This window comes from Dictyostelium purpureum, assembly GCF_000190715.1.
Source record: "Dictyostelium purpureum unplaced genomic scaffold DICPUscaffold_301, whole genome shotgun sequence".
NCBI classification, from domain to species: Eukaryota; Evosea; class Eumycetozoa; order Dictyosteliales; family Dictyosteliaceae; genus Dictyostelium; species Dictyostelium purpureum.
In genome coordinates, this window is record NW_003519637.1 from 14,809 (window position 1) to 41,696 (window position 26,888).

Genomic DNA, 26,888 nt, shown 5'->3' on the forward strand with positions numbered 1-26,888 from the left:
TGTAAAAAAAAATAAAAAACCGCGGGGATGTTTTTTTTAAAAAAAATTTTTTTTTTAAAAAAAAAATGATGTCTTTATTTTTAAAAAACAAGTGTTTTCAGTTTTCAAAAAGTTAGCTTCTTTTTTTTTTTTTTTTCACAATTGGGGGTGTTGGTCGTTTCTTTTTTTTTTTTTTTCAAGACTGGTTTTTTGTTTGGAAAGCGGGCTGTGTTTTTTTTTTTTTTTTTTTTTTTTTATAATAAATTTTCAATTCTATTTTTTAAAAAAATTAGATACAAACAATATTTTTATTTTTTATAAAATTATATAAAGACCATTATTTATCTTTACATCTTTTTTTAAAATAGTTTTTTTTTTTTTATTTCATTTTCAAATAAAAAACCACAAAAAGAGCACAAACATTGTTTAAACTGCTCTGTGCACAAAGACCATTTTTTTTTTTTTTTTTTTTTTTCATTAAAAAAAATTTTTTAAATAACGTATATTATTATTAAAAATTAAAATTTTTTTTTATTTTTTAAAATTTTTTTTAAAATTTTTTTTTAATTTTTTTTAATTTTATTTTAAAAATTATTTAAAATAATAACATATATAATTTGTATTAAATAATTCCACCACATTTTTTTTTTTTTTTTTTTGTATAGTTTTTTAACCAAAAAATAAAACAATAACATTTTTAAATAAGATAAAAATTTATTTTTATCACTTTTTTTTCTAATAACAAATATAAAAATAGTTTTTTTATTTATTTTTATTTTTTGTTTAATTGGTCACAATATTAATTTTTTTTTTTTTTTTGTTGGTTTTGAATTTTTAGAATTCAACAATCAAAATTTATGAATATTTCTATGAGTTACAGACACAGCACTAATTCAGTGTACTCGCTGAACTCTCATTTAAATATACCAATTTCAACATCAACAACTATCCCTTCAAGTTTTTTAGCATCATCATCTACTCCAGAAATAATTCCAACAATAACAACAACAAACACATCTAATACAATGTCTTCACCATCCACAACAACAACTACCACTGATAATTCAGGAACACCAAATTTATTAAAGCTTTCATCGACAAATGCAATTATTAATAATTCATCATCACCAAATTTAAGTAGTACCGAGGCAATGGAGGTTGATACAATTGGGCCATTGAATGTCTCAAGTAATCATGCCAGAACATTGGCAATGCATAATACAAAATCATTATCTACTTCTTCAATAAATCTTTTAAATATACCACCACCACAATTAAAATCATCAGAAACATTAAATATTAGTAATTCTTCATTACCAACTCAAGCTCAAGTCCAATTACAACAAATGCAACAGATGCAACAACAACAAATTCATTCACTCCAACCACAATTTAAAAAAGCAGCAATTTCAAATAATAGTAATAATAATCATAATAATTCATTTTCATCATCACTAAATAGTTTAAATAATAGTAATGGTATAAATTTATCAAATGTTATCGATTCAACACCAATACAAACTACTACCAGCCCATTTTCTTTTTCATCATCATCATTATTTTCAAATTCATCATCTATGTCGAATGGTAATGGATCAGCATCAACTACTTCAACATCAACTTCAACTTCAGCTAGTAATAGTATGTCTTCTTCACCACCATCACTTTTAACCTCATTATCATTGTTAGATGAAGACAAGGAAAGAATGAGGCAGGAATTTGAATTTATTAAAAAACCAGAGTTGGGTACCTCAAGAAAAACACACAAACATCATCAAAGACATTACAGCCACAACGATTTAGATAATAGAAAACATGATGAAGAAAAGTTTTTTAGTGCGTTACAACCAAATAATTATGGAAAAAATAGATACCACGATGTTTTACCAAATGAATCAACTAGGGTTCGTTTGACTCCAATAGAAAGCGGTGATGGAGATTACATTAATGCAAATTATATTAATGGCGAGGTACCAAATTCCTATAGATATTACATTGCTTGTCAAGCACCACTACCTTCAACAGTCAAAGATTTTTGGAGAATGGTTTGGGAGGGTAAATATAAAATAAATTATATACATTATATATTTTCATATTTATTAATTTTTTTGTTACATTATTTATTGTAATTATATAGAAAGATCATCGGTAATAGTTTGTTTAACAAAATTAGAGGAAAATGGTAAAAAGAAAGCAGATGTCTATTATCCAGAGACTTCACAACAACCACAAGAGTATGGATCATTTTGGGTGCATTTACATAAAAAAGTAATGTTTAAAGATATTGGTGTCAGCTCACTTCATCTTTATAAAAAGGGAGAGGAATTTCCAAGAGAGGTTGTCTTGTTGCATTACGGCCAATGGCCAGATTGCGGTGCCCCACCATCATCGTCACATATCAGAACACTTTCAGTTATGGTCAATACATTCAAACAAAGAGGTAATGCCAAAAGCACCAACGGTCCAGTCATCGTTCATTGTTCTGCAGGCATTGGACGTTCTGGTACATTTATTAGTATCAATATCAACATGGCTAAAATTGAAAGATATTCCAACGATCCAACACAAATTAATATCTCTATAAAGGATTCTGTTTTAGAGTTAAGAAGACAACGTAAAGGTATGGTTCAAACCCTCGACCAATATATTTTCATATATAAAGTAATCAATGATGTCTTAAACGATATGGGCCTACGTTCTCTTGCATCTCCTTCAAAAAGAAGATCTTATGAAATAATAAAGCCAAATCCAATGCCAAGATTAGATATTTCAACACAACCACCTTTAACTTTTACACCAAAAGATTTTCAATCAACTATATCCCCAAGTACTGATATGGTCGCCTCTTTATCAATTATAACCCAAATGACACAAACCCTTAAATTCCCACAACAACAAAATCAAGAAAATCCATTTTCAAAATCATCCATAAAAATACCTTCACCATTAAATCAAAATAGTAAAACAAATAAACAGCAAACACAACCATCAAAAACATCCTTTCATTTAGAACAATCCCACATTCAACCACCACCTTTAAATATGAGCAACAATGGTATTAAGTTGAATCCATTTGCCCCAACTATGACATCCCACTTATTTCAACAAAATCAATTAAATAGTAATAGTAGTAATAGTAATAATAACGATAATAATAATAACAATAATAATAATAATAACGAAAAACAATTACAACAAAAGGATCAATGTAATGGGTTTTCAATGCTCTCAAATAATCGAAATAATGATAATAACGGAGGCCCATCGGGTGGTTTTAGTAATGGAGGAGGCCATTTTGTTTTTGGTAGTTCAACAAGTCAAAATAATAATAGCAACAGTAGCAATCATAATGGAAAAGATAGCAACAATAGCAATAACAAAAATAGTGGTGGTAACACAGATAGCGATATTGCTACTACTACAACAAATAATGATTCAAATTGCGAGTCTCCAAGAGCGGCTCCAATTAAATGTTTTTAATATATTATATTTAATTTAAATAAAAAATATCCATTTGTAAATATTACCTCAGATAAAAAAATCAAAAAAAAAAAAAATATTATTAAAAAACAACAAAAATCAACGCAACAATAATCACACCAACATTTCAATTATTTGGGAATTTAAAAAATCTCAAAAATTTTAATCAAGATTTTTTTTTATAAATGTAAAATAAAAAAATAAAAAATAAAGTTTTTTTTTAAATATTATAAAATACCATTTATATTTTATTTAGTATAGCTTACACGATTTTATATTTTTATTTAAATTTTAGAAATCTTTTGATACTTAAAAAATTAAAGTATCTTTTAGAATTGGTATCATTATAATAATGTTGTAGATTCAAATTTTTTTTTGTAATATGGTCACTAATTGTTTCGTTAAAATCTTTTGGTTTTTCTAAATTTATACAATGGCCAGTTTTGAATATTTTAAAATTTTTGGTTTGCAATCTTTCAACAAAATCTTTTTTTAAACAATTTAAAGGAATTAAAACATCTTTTTCACCACCTAAAACTAATACATTAATATTGTTTTTTCTGATGTTGTTAAAATCTTTGTTTGTAAATTTTGTTGAAATATATATATAGAGGTGACTAAATAATGTTATAATTGATGGATTGGGGGTTTTATCTTTGTTTTTTATTGCTCTATCTATCATAGCTTGAACTTTTGTTTTGTTTGGTTCTGACACTGAAGGACTGTTTAAATGTTCATCCGAGAAAATAGAAGAAATTAAAGTATAATATTTCTCTCTATCATTTTTAATAAAAAATGATTTACAAAATTTTTTTTTACCTAATGAAATAAATGGTGAAAACAATCCAATATGAGGCGCACTAATTATAGCAGAATTTATCCTATCTGGAATAATGTTACAAATGTGTGTAACAATTGAACCCCCTAAAGAAGCTCCACAAATATTAATATTGTTTTTCCAATTTAAATGATCCTGGTTGTAATAAAAAAGAAAAACAATTATTAAAATTATTATTTTTTTATATATAACTAAATAAATAAATAAATACCAATAAATCTACTGCATCAAATGCCATTTCTTTTAATGATAAACTAAAGGATGTCGAGTTATTAATTCCTCTATTATCGTAAACACAAATTTGAAAATCTTTATTTTTTCTAAAATAATCTATTTGCAACTTCCATGCTTCACCAGATTGAAGAAATCCCATTACAAACAATATTTTAAAAGGTGCGTTATCGTCACCATAAAGGTCATAGTTTATCTTTGCTTCTCTTCCTCTTTTTTTTCCTATTGTAATAGTTTCTTTTTTTTTATATTCCATTTTTACTAATCTTTAGGTTTAATTATTAATTAAAAGTTGTATTTTTTTTTAAAAGAATTTTTTTATTTTTTTTTAATTTTTTAAAAATATTTTTAACATAAATAAAAAGACTTTAATACTTTTAATTTTTTTTTTTTTTTAAATTAATTTTAATTATATTTATATCACTTTTATTGAGTTTTTGAGTTATGTATTCATCAATTATTACTATTTTTAAAACAGATATTAAAACAAAAAAGGAATAATTAATTTCTAAATTTTTCTAAAATTATTAAATTAATAGAAAAGTATTTTATTTAATAATTTTTGATAATTATTATTTTAATAATTATTTATTATTATTTATTATTAAAATCATATCACTATATTATCATATTATTATTATTATTTTTATATTGCAAAAATTTTTTTTTTATTAAAAATTAAATTTAAGAATCCCCTAAATCTTCTGCATCTAATGCTGCGGCTTGATGTCTTTTTTGAAGTTTTTGCATTAGTTCGTTTGTTTCATTTGTTACAACTGGATTTGATTGATTTTTTTGAATATTTTTTGTATTTCTAAGAGTAAAGTTTACCATTTTATTTCTGTCTTCTTGATTTAGTTTTGAATCCTCCTCTTCCGGTTTTTTAAGGGATCTTAGTTTATTTCTCATGCCAAGGATTTGATTCATATCGACACTGCCTAAACCCATCATAGGATTATTCATTTTCAAATGAGCAGGAGTAGATGTACTAGATGTCTCTTCGATAGCTTTCTTTTTTGGTTTGAAGTTCTTGAAACCTAAAATTGGTGGTGGTGGAGGTGGAGCAACACGATGTAATGAATTTGAACCTGTTTTATCGTCTAATTGAACATCTGAGCTTGGGCCAGCTACTGGTGATAGACTATTTACTAAATCTTTAGCTTGGTTAATAATTGCTTTTTGACCCTCTAGTTTATAATAATTTAATTCCTCTTGTTCCTTTTGGGCCAATATTTTATACATTGCAGCACGACCAACAATGCTTAATGAGGCCATTCTTAAACTTAAAGTTGATGCTCTTTGGCATTCTATTACGGTTGTATCTATTATCGAGTTTATTATTTCGTTACAAATAATTGATGCCTTTTCTTGTTTTCTTTGATTAAATTCTTTCCATGCATTTTCTACAATATCATCGATAATTAATTTTGTAACTTCTAAATCTGATTTTAAAATTAATTAATATAAAAAGTTTAAACTAATATAATAATTATAATGGTTAAATTTACTTACTTTTTAATTTATCTTTTGAGGCCTTTGGTAGTTTTTTTGGTATTAGTTTTAATTTACATTTTAAGAATTTGGATCCTAAACCATGAGTTGTTAAATAATCCTCATCTTCTAAAACTATGGAGTTTGAGGAAGGTAGAGATGCACTATTATTTCCATTATTACTATTATTTACTATAATTTCCAATTTGATAGAATACAAGTGTGATTTATTAATTTCCATTTGTTCTCCAATATAATTTACTAACTTGGAAGCACACATATATCCATCCAACTCTAAAACACGGTGGTATCTTCCTCTATATTCTGGGCTATCTGGAAAGTGAACCTCTAAATTAAAAAGACCTGCACTTCTTGTTTTACCTTTTTCGACTAAAACTAATTGCCAATTATCAAAGAATGAACCTAAACCATAATCACCCAATACATCGATTTCATCCAATTCTTTGCCTTTAATGGTTGCAAGGGTAAATATTGATGAGTCTTGAATAATTTGAGCTTTGATACAAAGGAAATTTATAATTTCTTTAATAGGAATATCATTTGGAACCCTGTAAACCCTTTTACAATTCATCTCTTGAGGTAAAATAAACTCTACAAGGAATCTTTCATCACTGTTCCATTCAATTTTATCTTTAATCTTATCTACCCAAAATTTTAAATCTGCATTACCTTCCCAAAGATCTTGTGCTGTAAAACCATACATTGAAATTTCATCTAATAATTGATTTACATGATTCTTAAATTCTTTTTTATATGTTTGATCGACACTACTTAACATATTACATTTTTTTAATATAAATAAATCTTTATTTTTATCCTGAAAAAAAAAAAAAAGAGAGTTAGTATAAATAATTAATTAATAAATAATAAATAATTGTATATTTACACTATAATAATCTTTTAACATTTCATCAAACGACTGATTTAGTTGTTCAAAGATATCCTTCTTTTCACACCCAACTGTAAAGAAAAGTAAGTTGGGATTGGAATGGTCAGTGTGTGGATTTGGATTTAATTCGATTGTAAATAGACCTAAATCTGAAGTTTCAAAAACTATTTCCTTTATGTCTCCAATTGATATTTTTTTAGTGATGGTGAATGGGTGGGAAGTTGCATCTAAAATTACAATATTCTTTGAACAAATAACCAAGAATGAAACATTTGAATTCTTTTTATAAAATGGTTGCCATGATGATTTAGATTGAGAATCTTGTTCGCTTTGACTACGATTACGTATAATAGTGGTTGTAATGATAGTGCCATCTTGATTTTGGTGTTGTTGTTGGTGTTCAATTACTCCTTGTGCTGTTGTTGGTATACCTTTTTTTGATAAAATTGAATGAACTAGAAAATAGTTTTTAATTCTATCGCCATCTCTAATGTATGGTAAAAATATTTGTTCAAAATCTATGCATGGCAATGGGTTATATTGTGAATATAGGTTGTTTGAACTTGGTCCACCTCCATTACTACCAATTGATGTTGAAGCTATATTATTATTTAATGATCTAGATGATGTTGAAGTTGATGCTGATATACTAGAAGGTGAAGATGAAAGTGATCCCGACGATACTGAAGTATTATTATTATTATTATTATTATTGGTATTGCTTAATAAATTTGGGGATGATGAATAGTGTTGAATGTTAGGATGATGATGACTATTTGGTGCACTGCCTGTACTATGATTTAGCGATGATCCACTGCCACTACTGCCACTATATGATTTTGGTGGTGATGATGATAATGAATTTTCACCACCATGACTCCCTATAGCCATGGATTTTCTAAAGATTTTATTAAATTTATTCATTTTTAAAATTACAAATACATATATAAAACTGTGTTGTTTATTATTACTATTATTATTGGTTGTTGGTGTATGTTGTTTAAAATTTATGATAAAAAAAAAATTTTAAAATTAAAATTTTTTTTTTTTAAAGATTTTTTTAATACATTGAAAATATTTTACAATTAGGTGAAGAGTTATTTTGATTGAATATTTAATAGTATTTAAAAAAAAAAAAAAAAAGATATCTGTGTCACCTAACTTTTTATTATTAGAATTAAATTATAAAGATATTTTAGAAAAAATAAATAATTTTTAAAAAAAATTAGAAAAAAAAAAATTAAAAAAAAAAAAATAAAAAAAAATAAAAATTAAAAAAAAATAAATAAAAAATAAATAAAAACGTTGTATGTCTTTTATTATTTGTATCCCGATAATAAATAAATATTAACAAAAAAAAAAAAGAAAAGAAAAAAAAAGAAAAAAAAAAGGAAAAATAATGATAATAAAAAAAAAAACCAAAATGGAGAAAACAACCAAAAATAAAATATAAATGGTAAAACCAATCCAATTGAATTCTTTTATTATTTTTAATCGGTGTGATTTGGGTGAATAATTAAAACTCTATGATCATGGTCGTCATTGGGTGTTAAAATCAATAAAATATTATCTGTATATATCATACGGCTAATTACTTTACTAATTGTTATTCTTTCAGTATCCATTTCTTCTTTTGTTATATTATTTGATTCTATTTGGTCATTAAGATACCAATCAACAAGATCGATTTGTTTGATACCAGATTCTTTTTTTAGTTGTCTTATAGCTAAAACCAATAGTTTACTTAATTGTGAATATTTGGCGAAATCCATTTTAATTAAATTATTATCATTATTTTCGTCTTGATTATTGCTGTTGCTATTGTTATTGTTTTGTTTAATGGTTAACTCTTCCTCTTCTTCACCTAAAACTACATCGGTTGTTTCAATATGAATAATTGATTTTTGTAAAAGTCTAAAAGCTTCGTCTATATATATTTTTTTAACCACTGTATCCAAATGTAATCTTGCTAATGATTCTGATAGTCTAACCAATGACTCTAACTGTCTTACTGTAATACGATAGGATGTTGATCTACCGCCTTGTACCTCCATTTGTCTTAATCTATCATAATAAATTTCAAAGAGATGGTAATTTTCTGGTGGAATGACAGGTAGAATAAATTTAGCATACTTTATATAGTTTTTAATTTCGGTGGCAGAGAATGGTGAATGAAAAGCCTTTTCTTTCTTTTGATGAATAGATACAATGTGTTGAGCAATTCTTTTATCAGATTCTGGGTTTGGTTCATCGACTACAACAAAGAATAAATCGAATCTACTCATTAATGGGCCACCAATATTTAAGTTGTGCTTTAAGATTTTAGTTTTATCATAACGACCGCCAATTGGGTTAGCAGCGGCTAAAATACTTGTTCTAGCATTTAATGTTGCATGAATACCAGCTTTAGAGATTGAAATAGTTTGTTGTTCCATAGCTTCGTGAATTGCAACTTGATCTGATGGTTCCATTTTGTCAAATTCGTCAATGCAGCAAATACCATTATCAGCCAACATTAAAGCACCAGCCTCAATATTAAAATCACCACTATCTGAATCTTTTACGACGGTAGCGGTTAAACCAGCAGCAGATGATGCTTTACCGGATGTGTAGACAGTTCTTGGTAAAAATGTATTTAAATATTTTAAAAAGGTACTTTTTGAAGTTGATGGATCACCTACAATACACACATTGATATCGCCACGAAGTCTAATTTTTTCAGGTGTTTTTTTATGCACACCACCAAATAGCATTAATAATACACCACGTTTAATTTCTTCATTACCAAAAATAGAGGGACAAATGGAATGCACTAACTTTTCATAAATTTTGGTTGGTTTTAACATCTTGGTTAATGCGACTCTTTCTTTTTCTGGTAATGATTCTAAAAATGATTCTTTAGACTCCAATTCTTCGTCATCTTCATCGTTTGAGCTACTTTTGATATGATCTTCAGGTGAATCTTTTTTATTGATTGAATTGGATTTTGAAACATTAGATCTTACAGACTGCGAAAAGAAACAAACTCTATAGTTCATTTCACGAATACCAAGATCCTTTAAACCACTGACACCACCAAAATCATCCTTACCCCCTTTATCCGAAGAAGGAGCTGATACACCTTTGACAATGGTTGCATTGGTACCAATGGCCATTTTCGATACGTCAGGAATTACATTCACAGTTCCAACAAATGTACAAGTATCACCAGCACGAGCAGTTTCAACCGAATCACCTCTTAAAATAATCTCTAATGAACGTGGTATACTGCCACCTGGAATTTCGCTATTATTCTCTTGAACCCTAACCTTTTGCCAATCAGTGAATGTTGATTCTTCCATATTAATTTTCCAACGTCTGGTATTTGAACATAGAGGATTTAAACATTTAGTTGGCTCTGTATATTTAAATTGCTGTGGTATTGGCTGTGATGATGTATTACAATCTTTACAAATAAATGACCCAATAACTAATTCTGGTCTAACTTCTGATGTTCTTGTAACTGTACCTGAAATTGAACATAATGAACCAATTCTACTTGATCTTAATTCTCTAATATGAACAAAATTTAAAACATTAAAACAACAAATTGACAATATAAGTTTTTCTTTATTAATTTTACTCATAAATTTTGGAAAATGATCTTGAATAAAAATTGATAAACTTTGTTTTAATGATGGTTCTAATCTATATAATATTATAAAGATATATTAATAATTTGGTTATTAATTATTATTATTATTATTATTATTTACTATTATTATTGTTATTTGTTTATTGATATTTTAATTATTACCTAAAATATTCAAATAATAATGCTTTTGATAAATCTTTATCAAATGACTCTATATGTGTAAAATCTATATATAAGCTTGATTTTTCATTTTTAATCATTTTTTCGACCTGTGTATAATAATAAATATCTTGTTTTTTATTATTGCTATTACTATCATTATTGCCATTATCATTATTATTACTATTATTATTTTTCTTTAACACAAAACTATTTAAAAAATTTAAAAATTTCGTTTTGGTCCATTCTTTAGCTTCGTCTTTAACTTTTTGGAATTGTGGTTGTTGCGTTTTAATAGTATTTTTATCATCTATTGTTCCTGAACTATACATCATTTTATTATTATTATTGTATTTATATATATAAAATTAAAGGAAATGATAATTATAATTAGATTGGTGATATGAAAAATTTAAATAAAATAAAAATTCAAAAAAATAAAAAAATTAAAAAAAAAAAAAAAAAAATTTTGTGGCGCTTTTTTTACTATTTAAAAAAAAAATATTTAAAAATTATAATTAAATATCTGATTAAACTAATATTAAAGTACATATATATAATTTAAAAATGATATTTTTTCAAAGAAAATTAAAATTAAATATTTTTTTTATTTTTACTTATTAAATAAATATAAAACTATTATTATTATTATTATTATTATTATTATTATTATTATTATTATTATTATTATTATTATTATTATTATTATTATTAATATTTATTATTTTTTTATTTACATAATTAATGAACAATTTTTGGTTTGGTACCAGTTGGTTTAATTTTTATATTTAAAAGTACTGGTAATTTAATTTCTTTGTTTTTAATTTGTTGGCAAAGTTCATTTAAATAAGAGAGGGTTGAAATTGAATAGCCAGAACCACCAAATGATTGCATGATTTTTTCATATTGAACGTCAACCAATAAAGAGGTTGGAGGTACGTGAAGTGAAGCAGATTCAGTAGAACAGGTATATTTATCATCGGACATTGACTCTAAACCTTCATAAACACCATTATTATTTAAAACGATGAAAACAATTGGTAAGTGGTAACGAACGGCAACCTCCATTTCCATAGCACTAAAACCAAAAGCACTATCACCTTGAACACAAACAACTGGACGACTTGGGAAGCAAATTTGAGCAGCAATAGCGTAACCTACACCAACGCCCATAGTTGCAAGGGTTCCAGCATCTAAACGACTACGTGGAAGTGATTGATTAATACAAATACGACCAATATCCATTGTGTTGGCACCTTCATTGACAAAAATACTATCTTCTTGGAAAAGGAAACTTCTAAGTGAGTTGTAAACTTTGTGATAATTTAAATAGTCGGTGTCATTAATTTGTGGTTCATTCATTAATGCCATTAATGATTTAGTTTTGACTTCGATATCTGCTTTCAAGTTTACCCACCATGAATCTTCAATTGATAATGGTAATGCCATCGAGTTACTATCACCAATAAGTTTACGCATTTCGGCAATAGTTAAACGAGCATCACCAACGATACTAACTGCTGGTTTAACATTTGGATTATTAACTGCCTCGTTTTGGTCTACATCTACAACAATAAATTGAACTGATGGTGAAAAGACTGGTGCTTTACCAAACCCAAACATCCAATTTAAACGAGCACCTAATACCAAAACTACATCTGCATTCTTTAAGGCATATGATCTAGCTGCACCAACCACTAATGGATGGTCATCTCTAAGTAAACCCTTTCCCATAGGTGATGGTAAAAATGGGATTTTAGTAGTTTCAATAAACTCTAGTAATTCATTTTCACATCTACAATAGGCTGCACCTTTACCACCAATAACCAACGGTCTCTTAGCATTGATTAATAACTCAACTGCATCTTTTACTTTATTAATATCTGGTAAAATTGGTTTAATTGCAATTGATCCATAACCTGCTGCTTCTCTAATATTTGCTTCACCTTTTGATTTAATAATATTTGACTATAAAAAAAAAAAATAATTAGTAAAATAATAACTTTACATAATATTATTGTTATTTATAATAAAGAAATATTGTCTGAATTATGGTTTTATTCACCACTATTTATATGATTTATATTTATATATTTTTATAAATTATAAATCAAATACTAAAACTATTTCTACCATTATATTACTTACAGGTAATTGAATATAAACTGGACCTGGTCTATTGGATAAACTTGTCTCGATTGCATCCTTTAAAATTTCTGGGAAGTGATCGATTTCTGTAACATTGTAAACCTTTTTGCAATAATGCTCTGCTAATTCCATTTGTTTAGATTCTTGAAAACCACCTTTTCCGATTTCATTTAGAGAAATACTTGATGACATTAAAATTAAAGGCCAACCATTTGATTGTGCATTTAATACACCAGCCAAAGCATGAACCATACCTGGACCACTTACAGTCATACATAAACCTGGTAACCCGGTTAAGTAACCGACAATACTTGCAGCATAGCTACAACTTTGTTCATTTCTAAATCCAAAAAATCCAACACCTTGCTTTTGTAATTCATATGCAATTGGAGTAATCGGTACACCAACTATACCAAATACTTTTTCAATAGCACTGTTTTTAATTGATTTTGCTATTATTTCTACACCATCCATAATTTAATTAAGGTATTATTTAAAAATATAAAGTATATTTAAAAAATAAAATGGATAAATAAATAAATAAATAAATAAAAAATAAATAAATGAATGAATAAAGGGGAAACTTTAAAAGAGAATAAAGGAATGTGTTAAAAAAAAAAAAAAAAAAAAAAATGGGTTTTATTAAACAATCTTTAACAAAAAATAAAAAAATAAATAAAATAAAAAAAAATTAAAAAAAGTAAAAAAATTTTAATTTAATTTTTTTAAAATATAGTCATTTCACATTTTTTTTTTTCTTTTTTTTTTTTATATTTATTTATTTATTTATTTTTTGACATTTTTGACCTTTAGATAATTAAATAATAATCTAAAAAAAAAAACATTTAAAATTCATCGCTTTGAGGTATGAAAGAAAATTAAATTTTATTTTTTTTTTTTTTTTTTTTTTTTAAAACCCACCCCTTTTTTATTTTTTTATTTTTTTTTTGGGGGGTTTTTTTTTTTTTTTTTTTTTTTTTTTTTGGTTAAAAAAAAGACAACTTAAAATAAATAATTTTTTTTTTAAAAAACGGTTTAAGGGTTTTTTTTTTTTTTTTTTTTTTTTTTTTAAATTAAAAATATAAAAAAAGTATATATTATTTTTTTTATATCCATTAAATATTTTTTTTTTTTTACTTTATTATTTTTATTATTAACCTAATTTAACAATACCGGCATTAACTAATTTTTGGAATTTATTTCTAATTAATGGGTTTTTAAGATGATCTTGAGCAGCTTTTGGATTTTCTTGCATATCTTTTAAGATTTGGTTCATGACTGGATCAGAAAGAATTGTTTGAATTTCTGGGTCTTTGGCAGCTTGTTGGAGACGTTCTTCGTCAGTGAGTTCTGATTGTTGTTTGTTGAGGGCATAAACAGTTTTTTTAGAGAGATCTAAAAGTTCTTGATTGTTTTCATCGATTTTAAGACCTTGATCATAGACTTCTAAAGCTTTAGTGTATTCTCTCATGGCAAAAAGAGCAGCACCTTTTCTAATATAACCTTTAACAAAGTTTGGATCTAATTCGATACATTTGTCAGCATCTTTAATGGCTAATGGGTATTCTAAGAGTTTAGCATAACAAGCTGAACGATTGCTGTAAATAGTGTGATCTTTTGGATTACGACGAATGGCTTCTTCGAATGCTTTGATGGCTTCTGGGAACTCACCCTTCTTAAAGTGTTCAACACCTTTATTCTTTTCTTGTAAAGAGATTTCTGGATTAATGTAGGCTTCAACATCACGTTCTCTCTTTAATTTCTCGATCTTTTTCATATTGGCTGAAGTTTCATTGTTTTTATCTTCAAGAAGAGCATGTTCGTAGTTTTTGTAAGCTTCATCGATATTATTACTCTTGAGATAACAGTTACCAAGACGAGTGTAAACTTTTGATTTAATACGGAAATCAGCACGAATTTCAAATGATTTTTCGAGAGCAGATTTACATTGAGCGATGGCATCTTCAACTTTACCTTGTTCTAAGTAAACTGCACCTTTGTTGTTCATAGCTAAAATATCGGTTGGATCTAATTCGATGGCTTTATCGTAGTGTTGAAGAGCAACTTCAAATTCTTTTTTCATATATGCTTTATTACCAAAGTCTCTTTCTTGTTGGGCTTCAGTCATTGGAACTGGTTCTGGTTTTTTTGGTTGTTCTTTTGGTTTTTCTGGTTGTTTTGGTGGCTCTTGATATCTTTGAGCTGGTGGTTCTTGTGGAGCCTCGGCGGCATTAATATCAATACCTAAAACAACACCAAAACATGCTAAAATACGTTTGTCTTGAAGATATTTGTTCATTTGATTTGGATCTCTTTGAAGTTCTTCAATAATTCTAACGAAATCTGGTTGTGAGAAGAATGATGAGGTTTTTGGGTTACTCTTTAATTTGGCAATGTTTGCTGGGTTAAAAAGATTAGCTACAGCACCCATTGGATTGGTTTTTCCTTCAATTGCTTCCATTGCATCTTCAAGACTTTCTTTTAATTGAGCATTGTTTGGTTCTAATTCAAGACCTTTTCTTGCTGCTTTTTCGGCTTCTTCAAAACGACCTAAATTATATAATGCAACAGTTTCTCTTAAATAACCTTTTGACCAATCACCTTTTAATGAAATTGCTTTCTTGGCATCTTCCAATGCCTCTTCAAATTTACCTAATGCACTGTATGATGCTGATCTATTACTATATAAAACTTGGTTATTTGGTTCAATTTCAATTGCTTCTGAAAAATATTTTAATGCATCATTATAGTTTTTAGCAGAGTGACTTGAATTGCCTTTGTTTTTTAATTCTAAAGCCTATAATTATTTATTATTATTATGATTTTTATTAATATTTAAGAAAAATAAAAATAATTAATTAAATTTATAAAATTTTTAATGTATTAGTAAGGATATTTACTTTATCATTAATTGTAAAAATTGTATTTTACTTACTTTTTCTGACATTTTATATTTATTTATATTTTATTTTGTAATAAAAAAAAAATAAATGAAATTTGATTTTAACAAAATATTTTATTTAAAAAATATAAAAAAATTTTTTTTGAAAAAAAAAAAAAAAAAAAAAAAAATTTTTAAAAATGAAAAAATAAAATAAAAAAATTAAAAGAAATTTAAAATAAAAATCACACAAATATAACCAAAAAAAATCCAAATTGTATCTGAAAAAACCATTTTAGCTTTTCAAATTGTTCATAAAACGATTTAAAACTTAATCAATCAAAGTTTTCAAAAAAATACAATCTAAAATAATTTTTTATTTATAAAGGGATTAAAAATTAATAAATTGTAATTATTTATTGAGGGATTAAATTAAAAAAAAAAATATTTTTAAAAAATTTACATATTTCCAATTTCATATTTACTAATGATTAAAATATTTATTCTCAAAAAAAAATAATTCTTAATTTATTTTTTAAGTGCTTTTTTCTCAAAGAAAAAGACTTAAAAATATTTATTTCGTTTTTTTTTTTTATGTTTTTTTTTTTATGTTTTTTTTTTATATTTTTCTTTATTCTTTATTTATTTTTCATAACTATACATAATAATTAAAAATATGAATTTGAAAATGATTAAAAAAATTATCATTTTGATACATGTATTATTTATTATACAATTAATTAACTCACAACTATTGATTGAAAGCGAGGGCAAGATTCATTTTTTATTCTCAAAATAAAAATTCAATAAAAATTTTTATTTTTTTTATTTTTTTTTATTATTTTACTAATTATTAAATTTTCAATACTAAAGTTAATTGTTTAAAAGCATTTTTTAATGTTATTGGAGTAACACAAGCTGTAGAGTGTAGTTCATCCATAAGTTGTACTCTAGATCCAAATGATTCAAATAAAAGAAGAGTTTCGCAAATGTAAGAGATTTATTAAAAATTGTTTTTAAATAAAACAAATTATTCACTCTAAAATTTAACATTAGACACATCCAACAGCAAACAACAATAGAGGTTAAATATTCAGATATATCATGTTTCGAATATTTAGTAGATTTTTCTCTTTGGTCTGGTTATATGGAATCAACATTTTTAAGTGATTTTAATCACCCAAGATTAAATATAATTCAATGTTATTATTGTATGGGTACTTCGTTAAGTAATATGTTCACCCAACCGGTTTCCCCTAATCTAAAAATTGTTTATTTTTTAAGTATTAGACAGGATTCAATTTCTTTTCAATTAGATTTTTCAAAAATTAGTACTTTAAAAGAGATGTAAGTTATAGATAATACTTTAAAAAATTAATTTTAAGGTCTTTTTATTAATATGTTTTTTTAAATAGAAAATTTGAAATATATGGTTCAAAAAGAAAGAATAGTAGTATTACTTTGAATAATGATATTGCAAACTTGGAAAATTTAGAATTAAAAAAATTTTCATTTACCACAACTAATCTTCCAGTAATGGACAATTTTAAAAAGCTCCAGATGTTAGAATTATATTCATATGACCCTTTCGATTATTCTAATATTGTAACGTGTGGTTTAGCTAGCTTTGTTAAAATTGATTTAGGTACGCTTCTTGTACCTGGAAGTTTCCCACCCTTTTCATTAATTCCAGAAGGTAATAATATTGAAAATATGTAAGTATAAAAAATATATAACAAAGTTTTAAGTTAAATTAATCAATACTAATTTTATTTATTATTAATATTTTAGAGATATGATATTTTCTGCTAGTGCGCCATCATCAATGATTGATTTAACAAATCTAAAAAATTTAAAATCATTTTCTATTATAGGAGATTTTCGACTATTTAATATAGGAAATGAATTTCCAATTTTACCACACCCAACCCTGGAGTCTATTCATATAAACAATGGTGAATTTAATGATCCCAAAAACTTTTTTGTTTCCTCTCCAAGGCTTACCCATATAAGTTTTATTAGCAGTCTACCTATAGACTTTACAGCATGGAAATATTCCGATTTTAGAAATTTATTGCAACTACATTTAGGCAATAAGTTTACGGGTACAATAGATGAAAGTTTTTGTTTAATTCCTGATTTATTTGTTAGAGGTAATATGTTAAGTGGTGTCATTCCTTCTTGTTTTGCTTGTTATATTTCCCAATACCCTTCAAATTTTGATGGTAACCAATTCACTAATTATCCACCGGCTCCATCTTGCACCACCATTCTACCTAATTCATGGTATAATATATCCGAACAAAGTAAGTATAACAATAAAAAATAATTTAAAACATATAAAGATTACTTATTTTTTTTAAAGCTTTATATGTATATGGTAAAGATATTGGAATTAGTAGAAATGATATATCTCTTTCTTCACCCCTTTCTAACTATGAATTTACTACAGTAACACCTTCAAGAATGTTTAAAGTATGGATATCTAAATCAATTATTCCACCAAAAATAGAAGTTGTTTTTAAAGCAAAGTCAGAAGACGGTTCACTAAGTCAGGTTTTTACAGTCGCAACAGCACCAACAGTACCTAAAGTAACCAATATATTTCCAGACGCAGTTTTAAAACAATTAATTATCCAGGGTTCTTATTTATCATATAATATTTCATCCATTAAAATAAAAATTGGTAGTTCAAATTGTGAAGTAATTTCAGCAACATTTTATAAAGTTATTTGTTCAACCTCAGATATAAATCTTTTTACAGAAACCAGTATTTTAACAAAAATAGCAATAGATGATAATAGTCTTGGTAATCAAATTCCTCCACCACCGCTATCTAGTGAATATATAATTAGTATGAAGTCTGAAAATAAAATCTGCGTTGAGGATCAAGCTGGTTGTGGTTCCAATACATATTGTGATTATAGCGTTGGAAGTTGTTTTTGCAAACCGGGTTATCAAGATCTAACATCAAGTGGTTCATGCACACTAGTATCCCTATGTCCAAATAATTGTAGCGGGTTTGGAACTTGTGATACCCAAACAGGTATATGCTCTTGTCTTCAAGATAGATTAGGAGATGACTGTTCTAAAGTTAAATGTTCACGTGATTGTTTAAATGGAGGTATGTGTGATGAATCGGTTGGTAAATGTAAATGTTCATCAAAATTTACTGGTGTAGATTGTTCAATTCAATTACACTATGTTTCATCAGTATTGCCTTGCACTATCAATGGTGGAAATGTTACTCTGAATGGGAATTTCCCGGAAAGTATCTCATCTGGTTATTTAGTTAGTGTTGGTTTGTTAAATTGTCCAGTTCAACATATATCATCTAATCAAATTCAATGTATTTTGGCTTCGGGTAGTGGTATTCATAATGTTATTGTTACTTTGATATCAAATAGTGATGTATATTTTACAGGTTTCGGTATTTTTAAATATATAAACCCAATTAAAGAATGCCCAAATAATTGCACCTCACCAATAAATGGAAAATGTAACACAACTATTGGTCAATGTGATTGTTCTCAAGATTACAGCAATTATGATTGTTCTCTTAAAAAAGATTTGAGTATAACAGCCCCTGTTGTAAACACTACTGTCGATAAAAGTGGTGGAGTCCAAATGAATAGTAAAGAAACAAACTACAAAATATCTGTTATTTCATTAAATGAAATATCAATAAATGGATCAATAGTAGCAAGCCATTCATTACAAGATAGTTGGGTAAAAGATCAAGAATCGTCAGAAAATATTTACAAATTCGATCAAACAATAGGTAATATTTCAAAAATTACATATATTATCGAAGAGGTAAAAGATGAAAAAGAGTTTCAGTTTGGCAGTACAAAGTTTATTGTTCCTAAAGAATCTATTAAAATTTCAATTAATATTTCAAATTATCTTTATGAAAATTCATTAAATACACTCTCATTATCCTTCCTTTCAGCCACTACTCAAGAAAATAATAAAGATATGTGTAATCAAAATGATGCCTCAATTGACATATCAAATGCCGATAACCAAGAAGATGCAAACTATATTGTAGTTTATAAAAATTCACGTCAGTTAGTTGGAAGATTTATTAATAAAGTATTTTCTGATAATAGAGAAACATTTATTTCTAGCTCAGTAGATACTAACGAAACTAGTGTAATAGTATCTTTAAATCTACCTCATTGCGAAGTTTCTTGTTTAATTGACCCAGGTAATTAAAATTTTATTGTATTTAAATCATATAAAATAGTATTAATTTTAATATTTTCTTAATCAGATTTCAGTGTTTTGGTTACACCAGAATTTAAATCAGACTGTGGGATAAATAATAAAAACAATTGGCTACTGTCAGTAGTTATAGTTGTTCCTTGTGTTTTGTTATCTTTGGCTATTTTAGCAGCAATTGTCCTTTACAAGAAAAATCGTTATAATTTAAAAATATTATCAATAAAATTAAAAGCTATAAAGAATAAAAAATAAAAATAATTTTTTAATAATAAAAAATAAACTAGTTTTTTTTTTTTATTTATTTTTATGATTTTTGAAAACTATATGTTGTAATTTTTTTTTTTTTTTTTTTTTTTTTTTTGATTTGAAATTTACTCTTGTAATAATAATTCTTGCTTAATTTGAATGTGGAGTGGATAGTATTTGAAAATTAATTGACACATTTGATGATAATTCTTTGAACAGGCTACATCATAAAAATCAGGGCCATCATATAAATATACTGACTGTTTTTGGTTATTATCTTGATTGTGGTTTGTTGTTGTTACCAATTTGATTATAGTTGATTTTGAAGTTTTAAAGAAATCTCTTTCATATAAGCCCAATGATGAAATATGATTTTCAAAAAGATATTTTGCTAAATTTAAATAGTTTTTGTTAAAAATCCAATAGAATCTATTTATTTGCATAGTTTCACATTTGTAATTTTCTAATAGATATTTAACCAAATCCAATCGGTCCAAGTGAATTGACTCTTCTAAGATTGTTGCAAGTGAGAATATATTTAATTGAATGAGATCTTTGAAAGGCTTTGTTGATTGAATTGTTGTCAATAATGATCTAACAAATTTGAAATTATTTGCATATGAGGATGATAGCATTTGTTTAAACTGACTCTGTTCATCTTTGAAAATATAAAATACAATATCCAATCGGTTGATTTTTAAAAAGTATTCAATATCCATAATAAGAGAGAGGTTTCTTGAATGGTTTATTTCTTCTTTATTGTTAACATGATGGGTATTGTAATCTTCATCACCAAAAAAATCATCATCTTCATCATCCTCATCATAGAAATTGAATTCTTCATCATTTTCAAAGTTATTACCACTAATATAATTGGAGTTATTTTTATTATTGCTATCGTTTGAGGAAATATGGTTCATTTCGATATCGTTATGATAATGTTGAGATTGTGGGTTGCTATTATCCCCTGTGATATTATCAAAAGTATCCATTATTTGATGGTCCTCATTGTTTTGTCCACCATTATATTTATAGGTGCTATATTTTCCATCACTATAGTCGTCGATAGTTATAAAATTATTGCAGCTGTTGCTTCTACTAAGACTATTGTTGCCCCCAGAATTTTTATAAAAATTGTTTCCTTTGTTATTTTTAGAGTTATTACTAATTGGTTTATTGCTACTGTTATTACTGAGATTTAAGCTGTTCATAGTTTTAAAATAGTTTTTCGAAATATAAACATATAGTTTGTTGAATAATTGGTCAATTGTAGAATCGGAAATAGTTTGAAACGAAAGAATTCCATTGTTATTTATTATTGGATCACCATTAAGGTCTTGAATTTGCTTTTCAAAATAATATGGCTTGGACATGATATAGTTGCTAAGAAGAGGTGATTTGATATGAAGATAATAAAATATTTGATAAAAATCTACTTGAATGAATATTTGATAGTCATAAAAGAAATAATGAACCAAATCCAATAGTTCTAAAGTAACACCTTCGCTTGATAATAATGTGTTGTAAAGATGTTGAAATACTAAATATAGTGCATTGAAATAGAATTTTGGAATTTTGTTGAGCATTAGTGCTAAGATTGGGTATACTTCAGAGAATTTATATTTTGGTTTCTTGATTGAAAAGGTTTGTTGATCAAAAATTTCATATGGGGAGCCAACCGTATCTAGAAGATCGTCATAGAATACTTGGGTAATAAATTCGTTTAACATATTTCTATTGTATTCACAAGGGAATGAGTTGAGTCTTTCTAAAATGTGATATGCTACTTTGAAATTAGAATTCATTACAAAATATATAAAGAGCCTTAAAGATTGTTTTGGGTGGATGTCATAGTTGATATAAATTTCTTTAAAAATTTGATCTCTTGAATAATGATTTGTTGATTCTAATAGAGCTTTGATAGTATCATAATACATTTGTGTATTACTAATTAAACCCAAAACATTATAACCAGTAATGCTAAGATATTCGAATAGGTTTTTTAATTGTTCAAATGGTTGATCTTTAAATTCTTTTATCAGGCTACAAACTTCAATTTTGAATGGTATAGTCTTAAAGAATCCGCAGTTTGCCAAACCTTCAATGGATTTAAGAGAGTCAATATTGCAGCTTAAAAGACTTGAAACGAAATGTGGATATAATGTGTGGTTCTTTCTAATTCTTAAACCAGACTTTATTATATTGTATTCAGCAAGTGAGGCCAATTCAAATGCTTTGGATGATGCCTGGGTACTAAATTGATTAAAGAAACAGGGTCCTTCCATTTTCTTTTTGAATAAATCAAAATTATCAAATAGGTATTGAATTTCTTCTCTATTTGAAATGATTGGTAAATTTAAAAATGGTTCTATTTTATCTCTTGCTACATTTGGTAAAACTAGGAAATCTAAATACCATTTAAACTTATTAAACTCTTGAAACTTTAAATTGGGGATCAATAATTTATCTCTTGGAAATCCATCCATTTCTGCAATTTTCAAAATAGTTTCTATAGTACAGTTTAATAATATTGCTGAAAAGTCAATATCAAATTGAATAAGTTGCTGATTTAAATACATTTCAAAAAATTGGACCATTCTATCTTTTTGATAAATTTCATTCTGATTAATATTTTGAATATTAATACTATTTATTTTTTGAATTTGAATTGGAAATTTAAATTTATTGTTGTCGATATTATTGATTTGAATATTTTTTGACCATTCTATTAAATTATTTAAACCAATTGGACTGAATGTTAGTTCAGTTAGAGTTGAAACTAAAATAATACTTGAACATGGAAGAATTTCATTGTACTCGAAATAAAAATCACCTTGTAATGGATTTGAAGAAGTTTCGGTGCAAATTAAATACTTTAAAAAGTGTTGAATTTGGGATGAAGAAGAGTTTTGTTGCTTTAAATCCAGTTCTTTCTGAATTTCTTTGGGAATATCATTATATTTCGAGTGGCACAGTTTATATAACACTTTAATACAATATTCCAATTCTTCATATGAGGAATCTTTAAAAGTTTTTAGAACATTTTCATTAAATTCTTTTATATCTGATTTACAAACTAATGGTGTTGAGAGATTTAATATTTTATTCTTTAGTTGAATGTTACTAAAACTTATAAACTTATTAAACTCTATTAAATTATTTTGTTGGATTGAATTATTTGATTTTTGAATTGAATTCTTTGATTGCTGGTCGTCATCTATAAAAAGATCTAGGGTTGAGCTACTTAATGATCCAGGAGACAAGTGTGATGGGGCAATTGTTGATGGAACGCTATTAGGATTATTATTAATATTATTGGATGAGTCATTATTGATATAATTATTTAAATAGTAACCATTATCAATTATATATTTTATCATTTGTTCTTGATCAACATTATTTGAAAATGCCAATTGAAATGTTTTATATTTTATATGTTCTAATGGTTCGATTAATGGTATTTTATTATTATTATTATTATTATTGTACAAATGATTTAAAATAAAGTCTAAAACTTTAGCTGTTGAATATTTTATAACAAACTCTAATGTTTGGGAAAAAACTGAAAGCTTGGGTATAATAATATTTAAAAAATAGTTTAATGCTGTAAAATTTTGGTATTTTGAAGCTACTTCCAATAAATTAACCATTCCTAATTGAGACCTATGTTTTTCGTATAACAAGTGAATAATCTGTTGATCATTGCAGTCTTGAAAGAATTTATTAATGCCAATATGATTGATGTGTATGTATTGGTTTGATTGCAGCTTGTCTTTTAAAAGGGCAAATTGTTTGTTCTCGACCATCCATTGTAAACTTTTAATATTAGACCATTTAATTCGGTTCCCAATATAGCATTTTTCAAATGAATTAAAATGAACCATGGTGTTATTCTCTAAAAACTTAATTATAGTTTTAAAAATTAATTCGTTATGGAACACCTTCCAAAATAAATCATTAAACTCATTGCTTGAAATTGAGGTTGAGCATGAATTTGCACTATTTATACTGTGGTTTGTTTGGCTATCAACTTTCATTCTTTGGTATAATCAATAATAAAATAAAAGTTAATATTTATAAAATAAATAAATCTTTTAAAAATTATTATTTTTTTTATATTTACATTTTCTTCTTTAAAGAGAGAAATATTTGTTTTTTTTTTTTTTTTTTTTTTTTTTTTATTTGTATAATTGAATAAATTGGTGGTAAAAAAAAATATATAAAAACAAATTAAAAATTAAAAAAAAAAAATTAAAAATAAATTAAAAAAATTAAAAATAAATTAAAAAATTAATTTAAAAAAAAAAAATTTTTATTATGAATTGATTTAAAAAAAATAAAAAAAAAAATTAAATTTATATTCAAATACAAACAATAACAATAGCAATAACAATAATAATAATAGTGAAAATGATAAACCCACAGAGAAATAACCGCTCGCCCAACTATCCAAGAGTTATTTAAATGACGTTTTGTACACAATTGTATTTAAGAAATAGCCAAGAAAAATTCAATTCCAGAGATTTTATATTTCATTTAATTAATAACCAATTACCAAGTACTAGAAAAACATCAAGAAAAACATCAAGAAATACAGTAATAATCCCAAAGCTCATTAATGTTGCAATTGATGGAAATAGAAAAGAAAGAGGTGCTTGTTTTGTGTAGTAATAGTCCAGTTCAAGGTGTAAGCTATAAAGGAAATTCATATATTAGATCTCAATGTGAATGTCATAGTGTGTTCCTCCATGAAGTTTGTAATGTTCATTATTATTAACTGTAAATTTTTAAATAAACTTTTAAAAATAAATATATTAACTTTTAAAATAAATATATTTTTATTTATTTATTTTCACGAAAAAACAAAAAAAGTTGGAATTTTGCTTTTTTTTTGAAATTTGTTTGACATTAATTTATTGGACTTAAACATCCCCTTTTTAAAGAAAAGAAAAGATATTCCAGAGAAAATGAAGAATCAAATAGTGATAAAGAATCGAATAGTGATGAAGAATCAGGAGTGATAAGAAAAAGAACTAAAATTAATTAAAATTTTTTATTTACCAAAATATAAAACTTTTTTTTAATAATTTATTTTCCTCATTCCTACTATGTTATATTTTTTGAATTATAACTAAGAAAATAAAAAATGAACACGCACTGGTGTTTGTATATATTTTTTTATTTATAAATTTATTTCTTCTTATGATTATTACCAGTAACTTCATAGATATATTTATTTTTTAATGTTTAACCCACATTGTAAAAATACATTATCTAAATTATTAGGAACATTTTTATAACAAAGAGATATTTTTATAAATTGGGAGGGAATGTATCTTTTTATATTTAAAGATAAAGATTGTTTACATTTATAATTATTTTAATAAAAAAAAAAACAATGTTAATAAAAAATTAAGAAAAGAAATTAAATAGATAAAATAAATATTTTTCAAATAAATATACTGTGCCACATATTCAGTTATTTTAGTTTAAACCTAAAATAGAAATCAAAATTTTATTTGAATTAAAAGAGAATAGTAGGTCGAAAATTAAATATATATCAAAAAAAATAGAAAAAAATTAAATAAAAAAAAAAAATAAAAAATAATATTTTTTAAAAAACTTTTAATTTTTTTTTTTTTTTTTACCTCACATTTCATATAATATGGGTAAATCATTATATTTATTTAAGTTTCTTATATTAGGAGATGCCTCAGTAGGAAAGAGCTGTCTTTTACATAGATTTACAGATAATAGATGTAGGTATAAACTATTATAACAAAAGTTAAAAAAACACATTATACTAATTAAAACTGCAGTTAAAAGTCAATCGAGTCATACAATAGGTGTAGATTTTGCATCAAGGATTATTGATATTCAAGGTAGAGCAGTTAAATTACAAATTTGGGATACTGCAGGCCAAGAAAGATTTAGATCGGTTACAAGGTATATATTTATTTAAATAAATGATGATGATGATGATGATGATGATGATGATGATGATGATGATGATGATGATGGTGATGATTTGTTTTGTTTATGATTAGATCGATTATTAATATTTCCTAAACTATTTTATTATTAATAGATCATACTATCGTGGATCATCAGGTGTAGTATTAGTATATGATGTTTCAAGCAGGGAAAGTTATAATCATATTAATAATTGGTTATCAGATGCCAGAGCATTGGCAAGCAAAGATGTTACAATTATTTTAGTAGGAAATAAAGCAGATTTATCAGAAGAAAGAGAAGTTTCATTTTTGGAAGCATCAAGATTAGCTCAAGAGAATGATCTTTTATTTATGGAGGCAAGTGCATTATCGGGTGATGGTGTCGAAGAATTATTTTTAAAATGTGCTCGTTCAATTATTACAAAAATAGATAATGGTGATGTTAATCTTGAACAATTAGGTGTTCAAATTAGTGAAGGAGATCTTTCAAAAAGAGGGAATAACAGTGGTGGTGATAGTAATAAGTCATGTTGCGGTTAAAATATATATTTAAATAAATAAGTAATAACTACAGATATAAAAATATAAAAAAAAAAATTCGAAAAAATCAAAAATCAAAAAATCATCGTCATTCAGTATATTCAAGGTTAAAAAGAATAAATCTTAAAATGGATTTTTATTAAAAAAAATAATAAAAATAAAATAAATAT

At 25.6% G+C, this 26,888-nt stretch overlaps 8 protein-coding genes across 8 annotated transcripts; 3 read left to right on the top strand and 5 right to left on the bottom strand.

The window, feature by feature from the left end:
* Positions 1–576: 576 nt before the first annotated feature.
* Positions 577–3,522, top strand: DICPUDRAFT_99148 (uncharacterized protein). Its single transcript, XM_003291785.1, has 2 exons — positions 577–2,034; positions 2,117–3,522. Exons 1-2 carry the CDS (start codon positions 837–839, stop codon positions 3,457–3,459), a joined length of 2,541 nt encoding a protein of 846 aa, XP_003291833.1. The 5' UTR covers positions 577–836; the 3' UTR covers positions 3,460–3,522.
* Positions 3,523–3,739: 217 nt separating this feature from the next.
* Positions 3,740–4,784, bottom strand: DICPUDRAFT_156481 (uncharacterized protein; the record flags this gene model as incomplete). Its single annotated transcript, XM_003291791.1, has 2 exons — positions 3,740–4,432; positions 4,509–4,784. 2 exons carry the CDS (start codon positions 4,782–4,784, stop codon positions 3,740–3,742), a joined length of 969 nt encoding a protein of 322 aa, XP_003291839.1.
* A 428-nt stretch (positions 4,785–5,212) lies between these two features.
* Positions 5,213–7,853, bottom strand: DICPUDRAFT_156482 (uncharacterized protein; the record flags this gene model as incomplete). Its single annotated transcript, XM_003291792.1, has 3 exons — positions 5,213–5,970; positions 6,041–6,857; positions 6,927–7,853. The coding sequence occupies 3 exons, from the start codon at positions 7,851–7,853 to the stop codon at positions 5,213–5,215; spliced, it is 2,502 nt and encodes an 833-aa protein (XP_003291840.1).
* A 566-nt stretch (positions 7,854–8,419) lies between these two features.
* Positions 8,420–11,057, bottom strand: DICPUDRAFT_156483 (uncharacterized protein; the record flags this gene model as incomplete). The annotated part of the gene is made up of 2 exons (XM_003291793.1): positions 8,420–10,616; positions 10,726–11,057. 2 exons carry the CDS (start codon positions 11,055–11,057, stop codon positions 8,420–8,422), a joined length of 2,529 nt encoding a protein of 842 aa, XP_003291841.1.
* Positions 11,058–11,463: 406 nt separating this feature from the next.
* DICPUDRAFT_156484 (uncharacterized protein) lies at positions 11,464–13,344 on the bottom strand (the record flags this gene model as incomplete). Its single annotated transcript, XM_003291794.1, has 2 exons — positions 11,464–12,690; positions 12,871–13,344. 2 exons carry the CDS (start codon positions 13,342–13,344, stop codon positions 11,464–11,466), a joined length of 1,701 nt encoding a protein of 566 aa, XP_003291842.1.
* Positions 13,345–16,898: 3,554 nt separating this feature from the next.
* DICPUDRAFT_82497 (uncharacterized protein) lies at positions 16,899–20,230 on the top strand (the record flags this gene model as incomplete). Its single annotated transcript, XM_003291786.1, has 5 exons — positions 16,899–17,098; positions 17,167–17,466; positions 17,543–18,057; positions 18,117–19,961; positions 20,028–20,230. 5 exons carry the CDS (start codon positions 16,899–16,901, stop codon positions 20,228–20,230), a joined length of 3,063 nt encoding a protein of 1,020 aa, XP_003291834.1.
* Positions 20,231–23,721: 3,491 nt separating this feature from the next.
* Positions 23,722–24,192, bottom strand: DICPUDRAFT_11881 (uncharacterized protein; the record flags this gene model as incomplete). Its single annotated transcript, XM_003291795.1, has 1 exon — positions 23,722–24,192. A coding segment is annotated over one exon (471 nt), but the record flags the coding sequence as incomplete, so codon positions are not given.
* Positions 24,193–25,889: 1,697 nt separating this feature from the next.
* On the top strand, positions 25,890–26,718 carry DICPUDRAFT_39631 (uncharacterized protein; the record flags this gene model as incomplete). Its single annotated transcript, XM_003291787.1, has 3 exons — positions 25,890–25,983; positions 26,044–26,170; positions 26,313–26,718. 3 exons carry the CDS (start codon positions 25,890–25,892, stop codon positions 26,716–26,718), a joined length of 627 nt encoding a protein of 208 aa, XP_003291835.1.
* Between the last annotated feature and the right edge of the window lie 170 nt (positions 26,719–26,888).